General features: G+C 40.9%; 3 protein-coding genes across 3 annotated transcripts in view; 2 read left to right on the forward strand and 1 right to left on the reverse strand.

Annotated features, from left to right (window-relative positions):
- Positions 1-102: 102 nt before the first annotated feature.
- Positions 103-4,955, reverse strand: iqcg (IQ motif containing G). The gene is made up of 10 exons (XM_012839783.3): positions 4,884-4,955; positions 4,344-4,484; positions 3,973-4,175; positions 3,422-3,550; positions 3,042-3,123; positions 2,454-2,615; positions 1,356-1,430; positions 1,068-1,199; positions 728-829; positions 103-500 (listed from the first exon to the last, which is right to left on the reverse strand). Exons 2-10 carry the CDS (start codon positions 4,470-4,472, stop codon positions 399-401), a joined length of 1,116 nt encoding a protein of 371 aa, XP_012695237.2. The 5' UTR covers positions 4,473-4,484; positions 4,884-4,955; the 3' UTR covers positions 103-398.
- Positions 4,956-5,044: 89 nt separating this feature from the next.
- rpl35a (ribosomal protein L35a) lies at positions 5,045-10,145 on the forward strand. The gene is made up of 5 exons (XM_012839803.3): positions 5,045-5,157; positions 5,776-5,817; positions 6,055-6,207; positions 6,802-6,946; positions 10,082-10,145. Exons 2-5 carry the CDS (start codon positions 5,807-5,809, stop codon positions 10,103-10,105), a joined length of 333 nt encoding a protein of 110 aa, XP_012695257.1. The 5' UTR covers positions 5,045-5,157; positions 5,776-5,806; the 3' UTR covers positions 10,106-10,145.
- A 1,190-nt stretch (positions 10,146-11,335) lies between these two features.
- Positions 11,336-16,332, forward strand: part of abcc5 (ATP-binding cassette, sub-family C (CFTR/MRP), member 5) — a 28,067-nt gene continuing 23,070 nt past the window's right edge. The window contains exons 1-2 of the mRNA XM_012839804.3: positions 11,336-11,542; positions 13,052-13,245. Of these exons, the coding sequence (XP_012695258.1) occupies positions 13,126-13,245 (120 nt within the window). The 5' untranslated portion in view covers positions 11,336-11,542; positions 13,052-13,125. The remainder of the gene's footprint in view (positions 11,543-13,051; positions 13,246-16,332) is intronic.

Below are 16,332 nucleotides of genomic sequence, written 5' to 3' on the forward strand. Positions count from 1 at the left end.
TCCATTTCGGCTTTGTGTGCATTTGTGCCTTTTGTTTTTTCTTATGTTTCATTGCTTTTTGAGAAGAATCCTGGAGATACAGGTTAATGCATAACATCATTGTCGGCTGGAATTTGGGGTGAACCAAGTTTAATGTTGCATTTTTCTGTGTTGAATAATTTAATCAAACTTCTGTAATTCAGCTTGTTGACTGAAAAGAGAGTGGAGGTATCCAGCTGGCGTAGATTCTGGTCAAGATATATTGGATGCGGCCAGTTCATTAAAGACCTGTTGACAAGTTGTACAACCTTGCCTTATAAAATAACACTTACAAGGGACCTGATTTTCCAAAGAAAATATCTGATAATTGGCAGTCCTCAGATCCCCCCGAATCCTCTGATTTTCTTGGATGTGTCTTACTACTTTTTCTTCTTGCCCTTCTTGCCTTCTTTGCCCTTCTTTCCCTTCTTGTACTGACCCAGTCCTTTGCGCACCATTGTCCCTCGCCACCATGACTGGATCTGAAATGGAAGACATGCTGATGTGAGTAAAACATTAGGTAATAGCACATTAGTAAAACAGGTAACGGTTCTGATCAGCATCTCAGTCAAGGTAGAGCAAGAAGAAATGGGTGAAGAGTTTACTGAACAGAAAGGTGCTTGTCTGGACATGAAGAGACTGATTTTGCTTGGTATGTTACGGTGGACTCCTGAAGGGAGGACACAGGCTGGAGAGGCGGTGTGTTTACCTTGGTTGATGCATCACGTTCCAACTGATCTTTTTCCAGCCTCTTGCGAAGGTTCTCCTTTTCCAGCCGGTCCTCCATGACCACCTGTTCACTCTCCCGATACTGAAGAACACAGGCATTGTTATGAAGGTAAATATGCTGCCTTTGCGAGATATACTTGATGGGAAAACTTGTAGAACAAAACTCTGAACTTGTATGGTTACTTGTATAAAATGTTCACACATGAGCAGGGTTGGGGAGTAACTAGTGAACCAATCAGAAATCAGAACATCAGCTAAACCTACCGGTAGTTTAACTTGCTTGTCCCCTATTACATATTCTGAAAGTAAGCCACACTCACCTTCTTCGCCAGATCCTGCAGCTGAATAAGGTTGCTGGCCTTGGCGTTCTTCAGGGCGTTGAGTTCCTGCTGCTTGTCCTCCATGTCCTTCTCATAGCGTTCCATCCAGTACTCTAACTTTTCTCCTAGTGTCTGGAAATCACACAGAGTCACTCAAATGGGAACCCAATACCCACAAAATATTCTTTCAAATCTAGTGACAGCCACATCAAACATCTCTGAAAAGGAAATACTATGTCCCAAAAACTCCTCAAACATTAAAGGGCGCTGTGTAGCCCTTGCACTCACGGACTGGGTTTCCTTAAGGAAGGTCTCAATCTTCATGTGAACACGCCTTTCCAGCTCCATTTTGTCCTGTAGGAGCTTCACATAGGAATGAAGGTTCAATGTTGACATACAGTGAACCAACGCATGTACCTGATATTAAAACCAATACATGAATTTTGGTTTGAGATCCGAAAGACGCACCTGGGCCATGTTATACACCCAAAATGATTTACAAGAGTCAATAGACATAAGCGGTGGGAATCACCAGGTATCTCACAATACAATTCATTCATGATTCTTAAATCACAATTGGATTCAATCATGATTCCTCAATTAATTGGGATTCTGGGATTGATAACAAGTTCTGTGTGATTTCAAGTAAAGCTGACAAAAATATTGAAATGATGTAAATTTTAAGAATCGACATAGCTTAAGCATGACATTTAGCTGCACTGACGTGACCGAGAAACTGAAATGGTATAGCCTGTATCATTTTTATCATAAGACAACATATCACAATCAATCTTGATTAATCAGATTGATTAGTTCAAGCACTCTAGGTATCACAGATACTAGGCTATACCTGTTCTAGCACACACACACTAGGGTGACCAGATGCAAACAGACCAAATGGAACGAGGCGTAAGTTTGTGAGGGACATTGTGGGACATGTTACCATGTAATGTCTATGTAACTAAGAAACATTTGCATTCGGCTTGTAAACACCTGTGTAAGTTTGTTCTTTGTAATGTAGCAGAAGAGTTTACTAGCCCCGCGTCTGCACAGTTTGATTGACGGCCATCACAGCCTCTTGATAACTGCCTACACTGCTCTCTCCTCAGCCACTGGATGAAAGCCAGGCTTTTAGAAAAGCTTGGCTGTGTTGCATTTGTATGAGCCAGGTTGCTGTTTTTGACATAGTGCTATGAAATAAAGAGGAAACTATGATGCAATGATATAAGCGGCTCATGTGCCAAGCGGGCAAAAAGTGGGTGTTTCTAACAATTAATCCCAAATTAATGTGAAATTATCTCATTATGTGGGATGCGGGTCAAAGGGTCAAAATGCTGTGAAGTACAACACGATGTGGGACTCCTGGCCACCCTTATGCAGACACACCTTTCTTTCATCATCCAACTGCTTCTCCTTGTGCGTGTTGAGTTTCTGTCCTTGATAAACAAGTAGCTCAGTGTTGCTTTTTACATATTTCCTCTCCAAACTCGTCTTGACCTTCATCTCTTGCAGCTGGTCCTTGAGATGGGCTGTCATCTCCTCGCGTCTCTGGGGGAAGCACCAACAGTAGAAAGTGGTGATGTATTGGCTTCTACTAATGCTGTGTTCCAGACACCTTGGAAGTTGGATATTTCCGACTTGAAATTTCCCAGTTCAGACTTTAAAATCAGGGTAGATGGATTTGCCCAAAGTTTACAAGTAGGAACTCAGACTTTGAGTGGTGTTCCATTGTACTTTTACTAGTAGGACAAATCTCAACTTTGGGTTTTTCTGGAACACAGCATAATTGTCTGTGTATAACTGGAAGTGGGCGATGCCATAGCTGATGCATGCTGTCTCTACCTCTTGTGAGATACATATACAACTTTTTACAGACTTGCCACTCTAACGGCTTATTACATCTTACAGTATGTGTCAACAGAAGTTATTATAACAATAAACTATTTATCGTAACTTGTGACAGTTATTGGCTACCTGTAAATCGAGAGTTTTTTCCTTGCGGATGTCCTGTAGCTGTCTCTGCAAGGCTTTGGTCAGTCGCCGGCCCTCCTCCTCTCTGCAAAGCACCAACACTGTGACTGCGCACCCAATGTGACAACTTGGCTAACTGACATTTCTACAAGAAAATGCACACATTGTCTGTGTAGTCTGATCCTTTATGTAGTATTTCTTCTTCTACAAAAATATTCTCATGAAGGACTAAATTGCTGACTTTAGCTTTAGGTGTAGATATAGATAGATAGTGTTATAGTTATAGATATTGCTGATGCCATGACTTATCACAGTCAGGTTGACTATTAACGTAACATTTGTTTGTGCAATGATAAGGTATTCCCAGTTATGTTCTCTTTGACCTTATTATTATATCAAGGAGATGAGCCTTTTTCTTTTTCTCCTCTTCCACAGCCAAAAATAAGCTTTCAAATGTGCTTTTGTCTTTCAGATCTGCCAACACGTTTGTGATCACCTGGGCCAGAAATTGCCTGTGGAACACATGATGTGGATGGAAGACATTTCACTTATGACAAGCTCACCATCACCAACATGCATAAATGAGACAGTATCCCAAAATTCTATTTGTTAAAATATGTAAAGTAAGTGTTAATTCTTCAAATAAATGTAGGTGTATAATGTATATGTCTCTGAATTTAAGGTTACATATTTTCCTCATAAAAAGCTAGCCTTTCCAATGGGTACATTTTTGTACCAAGACAAATGTACATATTTGTCACTAGGGATGCAGATTGCAGAAGTGTTATTTTAGAGATACAGACAGGGAGGTTTAAAAATATACCAATGATAATATTACAGTGCTCGTATCCTGATATGATACAGCTGGAGGGGCAAAGCATTTGTACCCTTTTAGGTCCATTCCTGTACCTTGCTTTCTTATTGTGTAACATACCTGTCCCTTTGGACCTTTGCAAGGTTGTCGGGTGATAGTGGATTTGTTTCCATGGTGCGGCTCAGTTCTTTGTGTGATCTGTGCATCTCTTGCATCGCCCCTGTTACTGTACCACCCTCACCCTGATTTTGACGAACCATCTTCAAACTCTGCTCTGCCTCTCTATGTTGTGAAATGACCCCGCTAATGTCTGCTCCCACCACCTAACAGAGCAGAACAAGGACAGGAGACAGACAGAGGTCTAAAAGGAAAGTTGCATACTGAAATTATTTAGTCTAGTCCAGTTACAATATAGGTTTATTGAGGTAAATGAATTGACTCTAATGGCTTTGTCATTGCACAAAGAAAAAGAAGAAGGCCTACTGATATACCATGTCAGCCTCTGGGCGGTCCTTGTAAGTATCGGGAATGATGTTTCCTAAAACTGTAAGCTGGTCTGCACAGTCGTGGAGTACTGTGCACACTCTCACCAGCTGTGCCCCTGAAATTTTCACCGACATCCTGCTGTTTCACTGCAAATAATAAATTGCATGTGGCACCACGGTCAGTGATTTAACCTACCTAGATGTAGTTGAAAGCATTGTCATCACAATAATAACATTATTATTATCATTTAGTGTTGTTGTTCAGGTTATTATTAATAGTAATTGTAGTAACTGTAGAATTACTACTGTTTTTAGAAATCCTAGTCACTTACAGACAAGCAATACAATGCCGATAAAAAAAAGTATCTTGCTACCTAGCGAGCTAACAATAATAAACTGGTTTTAAAAGTACATTTGCAATTCATATTCTGCCGAGAAAAAATTATGAGTGCTACTGATAAACAATATGTTAGACGAATTCATTATAATCGCACAACAACTTTTGAGAAATTAGCTGGCATAAGTATGGGGAACCTCAAGACTCACCCGTCATCTGAAGTGGTGCTGAGTTGTCAGCGGTTACTATGGTAGCAGATTTCCAATGAGTTCAGTTAAACCACTTCAATCAACACCACAAGGGATTCAAAAAATAAACCTATAATGGATCATACATATTACTTTACCGCATTTCTAAAGTAAACGAACAGAACAGATGTATCGTAATACAATTTTAATCAGGCGCCCATTTGGCCACCAACTGCGTTAATTTCCCAGCATTCCTTTCGGACTTCCTTTTCCTCCATTTTTTCTTACAGTGCAGGTAAGCGAGTGAAATAGAGAAATTTAAAGTTTATTTTTAAAAAAAATATTAAAGCGTATTTGTCTGCAATAATTATCGTCTTTAGTAGAGGAATAATTACGGTTTCTAGGTAAATTACTCAGCACACCGATGTACCAGTGATGCCAAAGATTTTATGTGGATGCCGTTTGGGCTAGTAGAAAACGAAGTTGTTCCTAGACGAAGTGCAGTTCAAATACTGTTGAAATTTACAATTCATTTCAAATGCGGATAAATAGACAAACTTGAAACAATGCCACCCCAAAATGTTTTCCTTTTGATTAGAGTTGGTCCTCTTGTTTATGCTCTCAACTACTCGTGCTAACATTCTACCGATGTGTGTCCCTAACGTTGCTTGGTAGCTAACGTTTGTAGCTTGCTAGCTAAACGCATTGACAGAATTCAATAGTATTGAGATATGTAACGTATGGTTATGGGATTCACCAAGGTCTTATAATGTCTCTGGATTCACCTTTGTGGAAAATCCAGCATTCGAACCCTGTTAACTATGAAGTATTACTGTAGTGCGGTACTGTAGTGTGTTGGGCTGTTACAGCAACATGAGCATTCATTCTGTGGAACTGTTTTATGCCCTGGCAGGTTAGCTAAGCCTGGACGAAAGTCAATCACAATGCCTGGAAGGTGAGTAACTGGCAATACAAGTTTGAAATGTCCCCTTCATTATTTAGTTGGGACGGAAGTGAAGTGGGCGAACTGTATGTCCCCAAATTCTACATGTTTTGACTACAAAGTAACTTGTAGTTGTGATGCCACTTGATAATCATGTAAGAAGTGTTGGGTCATGTAGTATAGATGTTTTGCACCCTGTTGGTTGTTTTGGCTTTACAAGTTGACTGAATGAATTGGTGTTTCTTTTAGACTGTGGAGCAAGGCCATCTTTACTGGCTTCAAGCGTGGTCTGAGGAACCAGCGTGAGCATACAGCCCTTCTGAAGGTAGAGGGAGTTTACACAAGAACGGAGGTTGATTTCTACTTGGGCAAACGCTGCGCCTACGTCTACAAGGCCAAGAAGTGAGTTCTTGCCACTGAATCATTATGTATTGTTCATGTTGCTGTTTAATGTCTGATATTAACATTGTGGGGCGATAGTGGTTTAGAAAGTGGAGTTGTTAAGCATTCTGAAGGCTAGTTCGAGCCCAACTCCTCACGAAGTGTCCTGAAATCCTGAACCCCCAGCCGCTCCCAATGTGCAAGTTGGCACCTTGGATAGTAGCCTCCACCATCAGCGTGTGAATGGGTAGATGTCTGAGGCGTAAGTCTGTATAGCGCTTTTGGGTGCTCTATGAGTAGAAAAGCGCTATATGAATGCAGTCTATTTACTGTTTTTGAGTGTGTGTGTCAGAGCTAGGTGATCAGCCTGGTCGTTTCTTCAAGCTTAAGGATGGCTTGTTGGAAGTTGACCATTTCACATCCACTGAGCAGAAGATTATAAAATATTCTCCGTTCAGATCACTTACTGAAGTAGTGTAGGGTGATGGACAGTTTTAAACATGTTTAGTACTGTCTTGCATGCGCTCTTGTATGTGCGAACACCAAATGTTCTTGTGTGCCTTGTGGCATCTTTGTTTGACCTTTTATTGACGGCCTTCCAATTGTTGTCTTCAGGAACACGAAGACACCCGGTGGCAAGCCCAACAAGACGAGGGTCATCTGGGGAAAGGTCACTCGTGCTCATGGCAGCAGTGGTATGGTGCGCGCCAAATTCAGCAGCAACCTTCCCGCAAAGGCAATTGGACACAGGATCCGAGTGGTAAGTACCAGTCATGAGACTCCTCTGTTCTCTCATCCTCACTCTGGTCTGGTATTGTGATGTGGTCATATGTTGTCATAAGTCCTCTCCTAGAAGGGAATTTTGGGTACTATTTTAAGTCTCCTCTATCGGTCTTATCCATCTATCAGTAAAGATGGCTCCAAAATGAATATCAAATTTAGCATATTTTCAACAATCAAAAATCAAATCTGGGACACTTGGTTTAAAAAAAAAAATCCCATTAAGAACAAAATCTAGTGTGTTAAGTAATGTAAAAATTGAAGGTGTGGAATTTTTCAATTACATTCAATTGTGCAATTTTGACTTTGTGCATTGAAAATGTTATTTTCATGGATAAAATAACCTTCTTATTAAAGACTGGATTCCACGTTGTAATTAGTCACCTTTAACCTAGATTTGATCCCTTTGAAATGTACAAAAGTTTACACGAAAAAACGAATTAGAAAAGGTGCAAAACTTTATATCCAATCCACTGTAACAAACAGTGGAAAGGCAGTACAAAAAAAATGTCCTGCTATAAATATTGTTCCTATATTTTTGCTGGAACACAAAACTATATAGTGAAAAGGCTGGGGATCTAGTAGGCACACTAGGTGTCAACTCCTTTATATGACCATGTGTCAAAATGAATATCAGGATGTTACAGAAACTGGAGAAAAATCTATAAAGATAAACATCTTTTTAAAATCATGTACAGGTTTTACCTCAATTTGTACAAATCTGTCATAGAAGAACAGTAGTTTTTCTATGGATGGATATGGTCTAGAGCCCGGCCGACAATTCGGCGCTTATATCACCTGATGTAAGTTAATTGCCGATCTATCGGTGGGAGTGTTTTTAATGGCTGATGCGTTAAAAAAAACTAAGTAAAGGATAGCTGAGGATCTTTTCTCAACCTAACTTACCAGGTTTGTCATTGCATAGTTTGTCCACCCAAGGGTGCAGAGCAACTTTTGGCAGGACGTTTTCCTAGGCCACAAATTTCTCACCACTACTCCACCTATGTAAAATCTTTGACTGCACAGTACAGCGGAGACTTATCTGTGTCTTCATGGTTATCAAATATCTAATTTACCAAAGAATGTTCAGCCACCCCAGGTTTGGCAGAGCTAGAGCTAGTACTACCATCAGTCATCATAAAATCATCACCTAAAAAGCGGTAGCATTAATTGATTTATTAATTTATTAATTCATTGGGTGAGTGATGGGGGGGGGGGGTTGCTAAGGCAGTTGTGTCAAGTAACAGAAAAACTAGTAATTTTCTCCCTCATCATTTCCCAGACATTCTCTGGGGAATCAGGGGAAGATAAAATGTTAATGAGCAGGTAACATTTATAATTCGCCTGAACTGCGTAATGGGTAAAATAGCTGTGATATACAAATCAGTGCAGACGTTTTTGGAAGCCAGATTAGTTGGCTCACATTACTACTAATTGCATCATGTTTATGTTCACTTCTTTCATAGGCTAAACTACTTACAGCTGCAGTTTGCTTTAAAAGTCAAGAACAACTACAGTAGGCTATAGCCTATGTAAACAGTCTTGGACATAACAGTACAGCATACATGCTAGCAACCTAGAAATGCTTGGCTGGCGCTGTTCTGTTTGCCCAAACCACCTTTTTGCTGCTGTTGACAAAATTCCTTTGTTGCATTTGACCATCGCATCGCTTGCAGTTTGTGGTGACTCAGTCGGTGCATTGGAAATTATAAGCTCACAGGGAATACACGCTGATTAACGTGAGCATCTTGAAACAAGCAGGCTACATAACAGTGTTTACTCCTATAAAGTACTGCATAGTTGAAGATTATTTAAACATATCATCTCGAAATAATCACCTCAGTCACTATTCTAAATTTCAGAGAGCATTTTTGATTCTGATAAAAATAAATGAATACCGGGGGTCGCTGTGCCTGCGGTTGCATTTCAACCATGCCGTGTCCACTGGCACACAAGTTCGAGTGCGGCTTGCAGTTATTTCCTGATCTCACTCCCCATCTCCCTCTCCCACCCATTTCCTGTCTCCTTCCCTGTCCTGTCTGATTAAAGGCAAAAGACCTAAAAATAAAATGAAATAATTTTGGCCAGTATATCATTGGCTTTTATTGGATTTTTGAAAATCTGTATTGGTCTTCAAAATCCAGTATCGGTCAGGATCTATGAGGGTCAAGTGTTGGAAGATGTGTGTTCACCGCACTCACTACAATACAGTGCCTGAAACTTGGTAAACATACATGTTAGTTCAGCTATTCCCTTTAGTACTAAACTGTTTCTGCTGACTCTAGGTCTAAGAGACTAGTGTTGTGCCCAGTTCACTCTTGTAGGGTGCTTGCACAAGCTTAAACAGGATGGGGAAGTCTGGCTCCTACTCCTACAAACAATTGTCTTCCAAGAGACTGGATAACATTAGAAATGCTCATGTGTAGTAGCTGTGTTTTTTCTTAACACAAATTAAAATTGGTTTCTGCCGGAATATCAGTGTTGAACGTTTCTAGTATAGAATTAATTAACACCCCCTTCTCTTGACATATATGTCGGTTAGTAGTTTTTCTTCCACAATGGCCAATAAAACAAAGCTATTATTTTAAATGTAGTATACAACATTGACCACTGAAATGAAATGATATGTTCACTTTGGAAAGTTTGGGCTACATTAACTGACGAATCGTTTTGGACAGGTCCCTTGTCTCTCGTATCCCCTCTGTCCCTCACACAGCCTCACAACCACTTTCTGATTACCCAGCAGTTGTTGTGGCCTGCCAATTTCTGCGACGTACTTGACACTCTCTCATTCACCTTCACAAGAATGGCCTTTAAAGTTCTGTGGGATTGACCCTTTAAGTGATTCAGAACCTTAAAACAATCAGGTCAATTTGTTTACTTAAAAGAAATTGTCTTCAGTAGCTCTTCTTGATGTAGGCCCAATCCTGCATTATGACTGCTCTGTGTTGTCAATATTGACCTTGATTCCTCATGGTCTTATTGACTTCTCCATTAAAGGGGGGTTGGGGTATAGTGGCCCATTTCTGCTGCCTTCTGCCTGTAGCCTTTTACTGGGTTACCGAAAATTGTTTCTGCACTAACTGGCCTTTTTCTCTATGCTTTTGTCTTTCAGATGCTCTACCCATCCCGTGTGTAATGTGCTGTTGTGTACATACAATAAACAAGTCTGGTCCAAATGTTGTGTGCTGTCCTTTTTCTCTGGTGCTGCTGAGAGTGGACTTGTTTAGGTGCCAGTAGGTTGAGCAAACAGATTGGAATGCAATCTGATGACCACAGACGATTCTGGTTGTTAAATGTTTTCCAGTGCCACCACAGACACGGCGTCTGTTCCTTGCCATGAAAAGTTCCTAAAATGTGACCCTAAAAATTGTTAAGTTTCATTGTTGAGCCGTAATCAGGAATGGTTGTTCCCTACAGTGTAAGTTCTTAAAGTTGTATTGATGGATGCTGAAATTATTCAAGATACTCCATCTTAAAAAATTGTCTGAAATTTGCTTGGGTGTGTTTCACATGGCAACATAACAGGGAAACGGCAAGAAACGTATTTAGATAGTCTATTAGAAATCGCAAAGCATATCATAAAATCGGTCACCTCACCCTAGAGAAAAATATTGATAGGGCAACAGAAGTCATTAACTGCGCGTAGGGTGTGTCAGCACTGGAACGTCAAGATGGGGAACGCTGGAATTTAAGAGATGACTCCTTGGACTAAATTATCACCTTGCATTGTGTCGAAGTTTGAAATGTAAAGTACTAGTGATGGACAAATAATGTTGGTTCTGATAGACATGATGCATGTCTTAATGCATGTTTTATCACGCTGACGTGTAAGCAATGACCCATCTGAACCTGTGGTGTGTGTCGTCCATCATGAGTAATAATCTTACGTAAGAAACGTTCGTAGATCCCTGACTTGGTGAAAACCCTAGACGGGACACACTTCGACCTCAGCAACGGGTGATGGGAACCGGAGCGGTCTGTGGAAAAATACTACATCCCCTGTATAACTGCAGTGTTCGCCGGTCACCTCCGCATTATGTAAAAGAGATGCATCATATCCCAGAAATGACTTGGCTTTCCTTGCATAAATAACCTCTGATAGTGCTGGTTGTATGAATAAAGGAGAACTTCTAAGCAAAATCATAGTTTAAAAAAATTATAATTTCTTATCCAGATGTAGACCTATACAGTGGCAGTCTTCTGTCAGAGGAAATGTTATGACATATAAATGGTCATTTCAGCCTACATGGGAATGTCACTAGATGCATTGCCTCAAATACAAAGTACTCGACCATCCTGCCTTATTATTGATCAGATGCTCGTACCAGGAGCGCGCACGGTAGCTTGAACGCGCATCAGACGGTCCTATGTTTGCTGCGGTCCTGTGGAGAACTTATGGGTTTTGTAGTCTTCTGTTTTGAAGACGGCGCACTGTTAACGCTCATCGGCTGAACTGGAACTACATTTCCCATGTAAACATAGGCCTTGGGTCCCTCAAAAGACTGCTTTATAAAGAAGTTGTTTTTCCTCGGTGCCCGTTCTGGATCTGTTGGAAGACCAAGCGGAGACGCAGGTAACTGTTGCAAGGGATATATCTGATGTTACTCAAAATGTTTGTACATTTTAATTTTAATTGTGCAGGCTTATAACATAAATAAGATAACAGCGATGTAATGACATTTTGTATTTTCTCTCAGAATTGCCTTAAACCATTGCTGTATTCTGTAAGGCATCATTGCCATATCTGTCACAACAGTCATGTTATATGATGCTGTTGTAGTATTTCATTGTTTCTTGGTGCAAGTAGGGCCTAATATTATGCGTTGACGTTGAATGTAACATAGGCTACGGGTGTTGTGCTCGTTTATCCGTTATGTTATCCGCATCACAGTTGAAATCCCTAAATAAGACTTAGTCTTCTGTATAACGTTGTGAACAACTTGAGAAGTGAGAATCAATCTGTTTCATTTCCGTGCTTATTAAATAATGTTCCAGCAAAGTCTAAGAAATGAAAATCACTTAACGCCTGTTAAATGTTCAGCGATTCACCGTCTTTATTGTCTAGTGCCCCTGTATTATTTTCTTCTTGAATAGAATCCAATAGCCTATGTGTTGGGTTGAATTGATTCTTCGATGTGTTTTTAAATATTCTTGTATTGACACAGCACGTGAGTCGTTTGATGTTGCTGATAGGCGATGCCATTGTTTTCATTAATATACCTTATAGCCTAGTGTAGGTTCCTGGTTGACTAGTTTCCTCGCAAAATTTGCACCTCTGGTTGTTCTTTGGTTATGATATGAGAGGTTGACTGAACCGTAAAATGGTCCCCTGATTTTGGTGAGAGTAGGCTATTTCCGGAACGCTGTGTACGATAATAGGCTAACCTACGTCTCCATTGTACAGGGAAAAGTAAACTGTCTCTGTGTTGATGGTGATGGGGTTTAAAATCGGCCTGTATGATAAAATACTCCATCATTTGGCTACACTCATCCTGAGCATTGCGTGTATCCCGTCCAAGTAGCCCAAACAATCTGTCCGGACAGTTTTGATAGGCCTTTTGTCATTACTGATATTTTAGAAAGCTATATGTTATTGTTTCCAAAGACTATAAGCTACCTGAAGTCAGACAGAGTATGACACACATATTATAGTACTAGTATATTATTACACTGGCGTATAGACAAGTAGCCTACATAATGCCTTTAGAATAACCGACATGCTCAGGTATCTTACGAGTATCCCTGGTAATAGTTTTCCATTCACAGATTGATGCTCCTCTATACGAATTAGAGTTAAGTTTATGGACGAGAGGGCCTTCCCTCCGTTAGCACCGCATATTGTCTGGGATTGTTGGACGTTTTCGTGTCTGTTATTTCGGTCTGCATTAAATGGGACAACCAAATAGAGCTCATAACATCTAGTTGTTAAAGACAATCGACCTGGAAAAAAACAAACCACCTATTCAAGCCCGATGACAACAGTTTTTAGCAAGTTATGTTTTCCATAACAACCGAGCCAATGTTGTAGGCTACACACCGCCAGCTTTGTGAATTGCTTGACTGACTCGCCTTTCTGTCATAGTGACAGTGACAAAGACAGACAAAGCATTCTGAACGCAACAACGCCAGTCAGCGCTCCTATGTTGGTGAAAAAAGATGAAAGAACATGATTTAGGAAAGGACTACCTGGCACCTGGCCCTGTGTATCGGGCTGTACCGTCCACAGAGACCTTGCCTGGCTCAGAAATTGATCCATATCAGCTCTCCAAGGTTCAGGTGAGTCTGCCAGTTTTACTAATGTGTTCACTCCATATTAGTTCCTGTTACAAATGCTGTCATTCTTTTCCTGTGATATTTTATTTCACTCACATCTTCATGAAGAAAACAAATATTAGTTCTTATTGATGTTAGGATTGAAAAGCATCATTATGGTCTCTTCATTTTATCCAATATTGCAAAACAAATGACTTGTTCTTTGTAATCACTGATAGTTAATGTCATGATTCATCCATTCTTGTGTAGCTCACACGGGCTCAGCAGCAAACAAATTATTTGGGTGGCCATGTGGTACCTCCTCTCACGTGTTTGGCTTAATTGGTTACAGACTTCACTTTCTAATGCAGCCGGCGATTTGTCTTAGCCCCATGTGTTTGGCAGTAAGTGTTTGGCAGAGCTTCTGGGAAGAGAAGGCTTCGGGTGGGTGATGGCTTGGTGGTGTAAGGGGAGTGAAGTTAAAGTTTTGCTGAGTCGGTGTGCGGTCAGAGCGGAGTCCTCCTCACTGATTGTGTTTAATTTGCTTTACTCCAAGCTGGGGGGATATGAATGACTCATGTAAAAATGCTTACTTTGGCTCGTGTGGGTCGAGGACATTATGTAGTTGTGAGAAAGTAAATAAGGGTGTTGAATGAAGCTTGATTGCAACATATTTATTCTATTATCTATAAATATGTTATGCGATGGGCTGCCTTTGGTTGTACGCCTGAGTCATGTGCTTATGATGGGAGACTGTCTGAGAAGCACACATGGAGACTACAGGCCCATTGGAGAGGTCTTCAAAAACCACAATGGAGCAACAGCTGTTGTTTTGTGATTAGTTTATTCTTTGCACTTGTTGTTCTCTCTCTCTCCCTTTCTCTCTCCCTCTCTTGCTCTCCCTCTCTTGCACTCCCTCTCTCGCTCTCTGTCAGCTCTATGTCAGGGCCAGATTATGTTCAAGTGAGGCCCAGGGACACTTCACATTTGGAGCCCCCCCCCCCAATAAAATCAGTGGAGTCGGCCACACTCCACCCACCCCTATAGACTTCCATTTAAAAAAATCCGATGTAGGCTATATAAAATCATATTTGTCTACAATAATGATCCTCTGCAACCCTTCAGGATTTGTTTTAATGTAAAGATAATGTGTCAGTGTTTGGTGAAAACATTATGATATTAACCGAGTATCAACAAATTCCTAGCAAGAATGGTGAAAAGTTGGGTTGTGAGGTATAACGCTAATAAGAAACAAAAATGCTAACGTAATGTATGATGAGATTACCTACCCATTTCAAACTTGCAGTGTTTTGGTCGAACCGCGGGGATCCACTCAGAGGTTTTACAGATTTCTTAATATGCTTTTCAAGGTACACTTTTAGACTTTTAATCAGTAAAGATAGATTCTCTGGAGGGGGGTTTGGGGACTTTTTTTTTTTTTTTTTTTTTACAATTTTAACAAGTAAACTCTACAATCTGGCACACTTTAAAGTGAATTCTGAAGGACTTCTTTTAATTTAATATTAATTTTGTTTAGTGAAAGTTTTTTTTATTCAGAGTCTGGAATTTTAGCCGCTAATATATAATAATTCTGAGAAGAATGAGCCAATTAAAAAAATTATTTAAGGTGGCTTGAAAGTTTGTAAGGTTTTTCTAAACATTCTTTGTAGGTTATTGTTGCAAACACTCCTTGCATTAAAGAGGCACTGGCTCTGCTGGCCCGGTCCATAATTCAGCCTTGCTCTCGGTCCCAGCTCTCTTAGCATTTAGCCACCAACTAATGAGAGGAACCACTTGTCTCATCCTTATTCTGTCTTTCTCAGCAAGAGGAACACACCTATCTATCTCAGTCTCCTCTCTATTGTTTATGCTGGTCTGTTGTTCCATTTCCCTCCATCCCAGTATATTTTTACTCAGTTTCCTCAGTTCCCCAGCCTCGTTCTTCTTTCGGTTAATTTAGAGATCCCTCCTGCAATCTGCTGAGATCCGATTGGTTGTTCACCCACAGACCCCCCTTGCGTGCTGCGGCATGGCTTGAATTGTTTATGTAACCTTGAGCCCTCCCCCTCCCAGCCTCAGTATCAATTGCAGCCAATGAGGTGGCTCACTTCCCGTGATGCGCCAGACACTCTGGGTCTGTGATTGGCCTGCTGGCCCTGAATGGCTGTACAGCTCAGTGTTTTTCTGCAACGTGAGAGCACCAGAGAAACGTGAAGCTGGAAGCCACTGAGTGGAGAGGGGAGGGGGATGCTAGGCTGGCACGTGCCAAACAGCACTGCAGAGACGGAGAGATGGAGAATAGCATCACAGGCAACATGCCACACTCATTCATTTCAAACAAAAATAGGAAACATTGAAATGGGTCTTCTGCCCTTTTTAATGGAGTGAGTGTGAAAGGCATCGGTAGAGCATTGTTTCGCCATACGCCATAGATTATTTCAGCATCTCGAAAGTGATCCCAAGGACAGGAAATTATGTGGGGGCTTTTTTTTTCTTACTTACCTTACGTACCTAATCTGTACTCTCTCGTACTGTCGCAACCCTCCTCTGAAGGTCATCAGCATCTGGGTCTGTCTTAGGCACTCCCAGTCCTCATCCTTCTCTCTTTTCTGATTTCATAATCTGCGCTTGTCTTACTGGCAGCACTGTGTGCCCAGGGTTTGGCAAGACATGTTATTTCCCTGCTGTCAGCCAATCAAGTTCCTGAGTCTTTCTTGTCTTCTTTGGGGACCTCTGTCTCCTGTGTGTCCACTGTGTCCACTGTCTCTTCTGTGTCCACTGTCTCTTCTGTGTCCACTGTCTCCTCTGTCTCCACTGTCTCCTCTGTCTCCTCTGTGTCCACTGTCTCCTCTGTCTCTTCTGTCTCCACTGTCCCTTCTGTGTCCACTGTCTCTTCTGCTTAACAGGTGCTGATTCATGGCTCAGCTGTTTCATTGTGTTCCCAGTAATCGATATGTGTTTTGGGGGGTTTCTTTTTTTTGTCACATACTTGAGTTCTGTAAGTTTGTCGGACAACTATACAGTACATTTGATGTCCTCACAGCTGGAAAGTAAAGCTGCAATATTTAAGACCTTCAAGTGTCTGCCACTTGTTTCTCTTTACACTTTCAT

This window comes from Clupea harengus, chromosome 9 (assembly GCF_900700415.2).
Source record: "Clupea harengus chromosome 9, Ch_v2.0.2, whole genome shotgun sequence".
In the NCBI taxonomy this organism is placed as follows: Eukaryota; Metazoa; Chordata; class Actinopteri; order Clupeiformes; family Clupeidae; genus Clupea; species Clupea harengus.

Bases quoted from the DNA above. Each gene is read 5' to 3' on its own strand.
- rpl35a (XM_012839803.3), top strand. The intron at 6,208-6,801 runs GTGAGTTCTTGC...TGTTGTCTTCAG, and splicing joins TACGTCTACAAGGCCAAGAA to GAACACGAAGACACCCGGTG. The intron at 6,947-10,081 runs GTAAGTACCAGT...TTTGTCTTTCAG, and splicing joins TTGGACACAGGATCCGAGTG to ATGCTCTACCCATCCCGTGT.
- iqcg (XM_012839783.3), bottom strand. From the start codon at position 4,472: ATGTCGGTGAAAATTTCAGGGGCACAGCTGGTGAGAGTGTGCACAGTA. The intron at 3,551-3,972 runs GTATGTTACACA...TGTGTTCCACAG, and splicing joins GCAAAGGTCCAAAGGGACAG to GCAATTTCTGGCCCAGGTGA. The intron at 501-727 runs GTAAACACACCG...CTTCCATTTCAG, and splicing joins AACGTGATGCATCAACCAAG to ATCCAGTCATGGTGGCGAGG.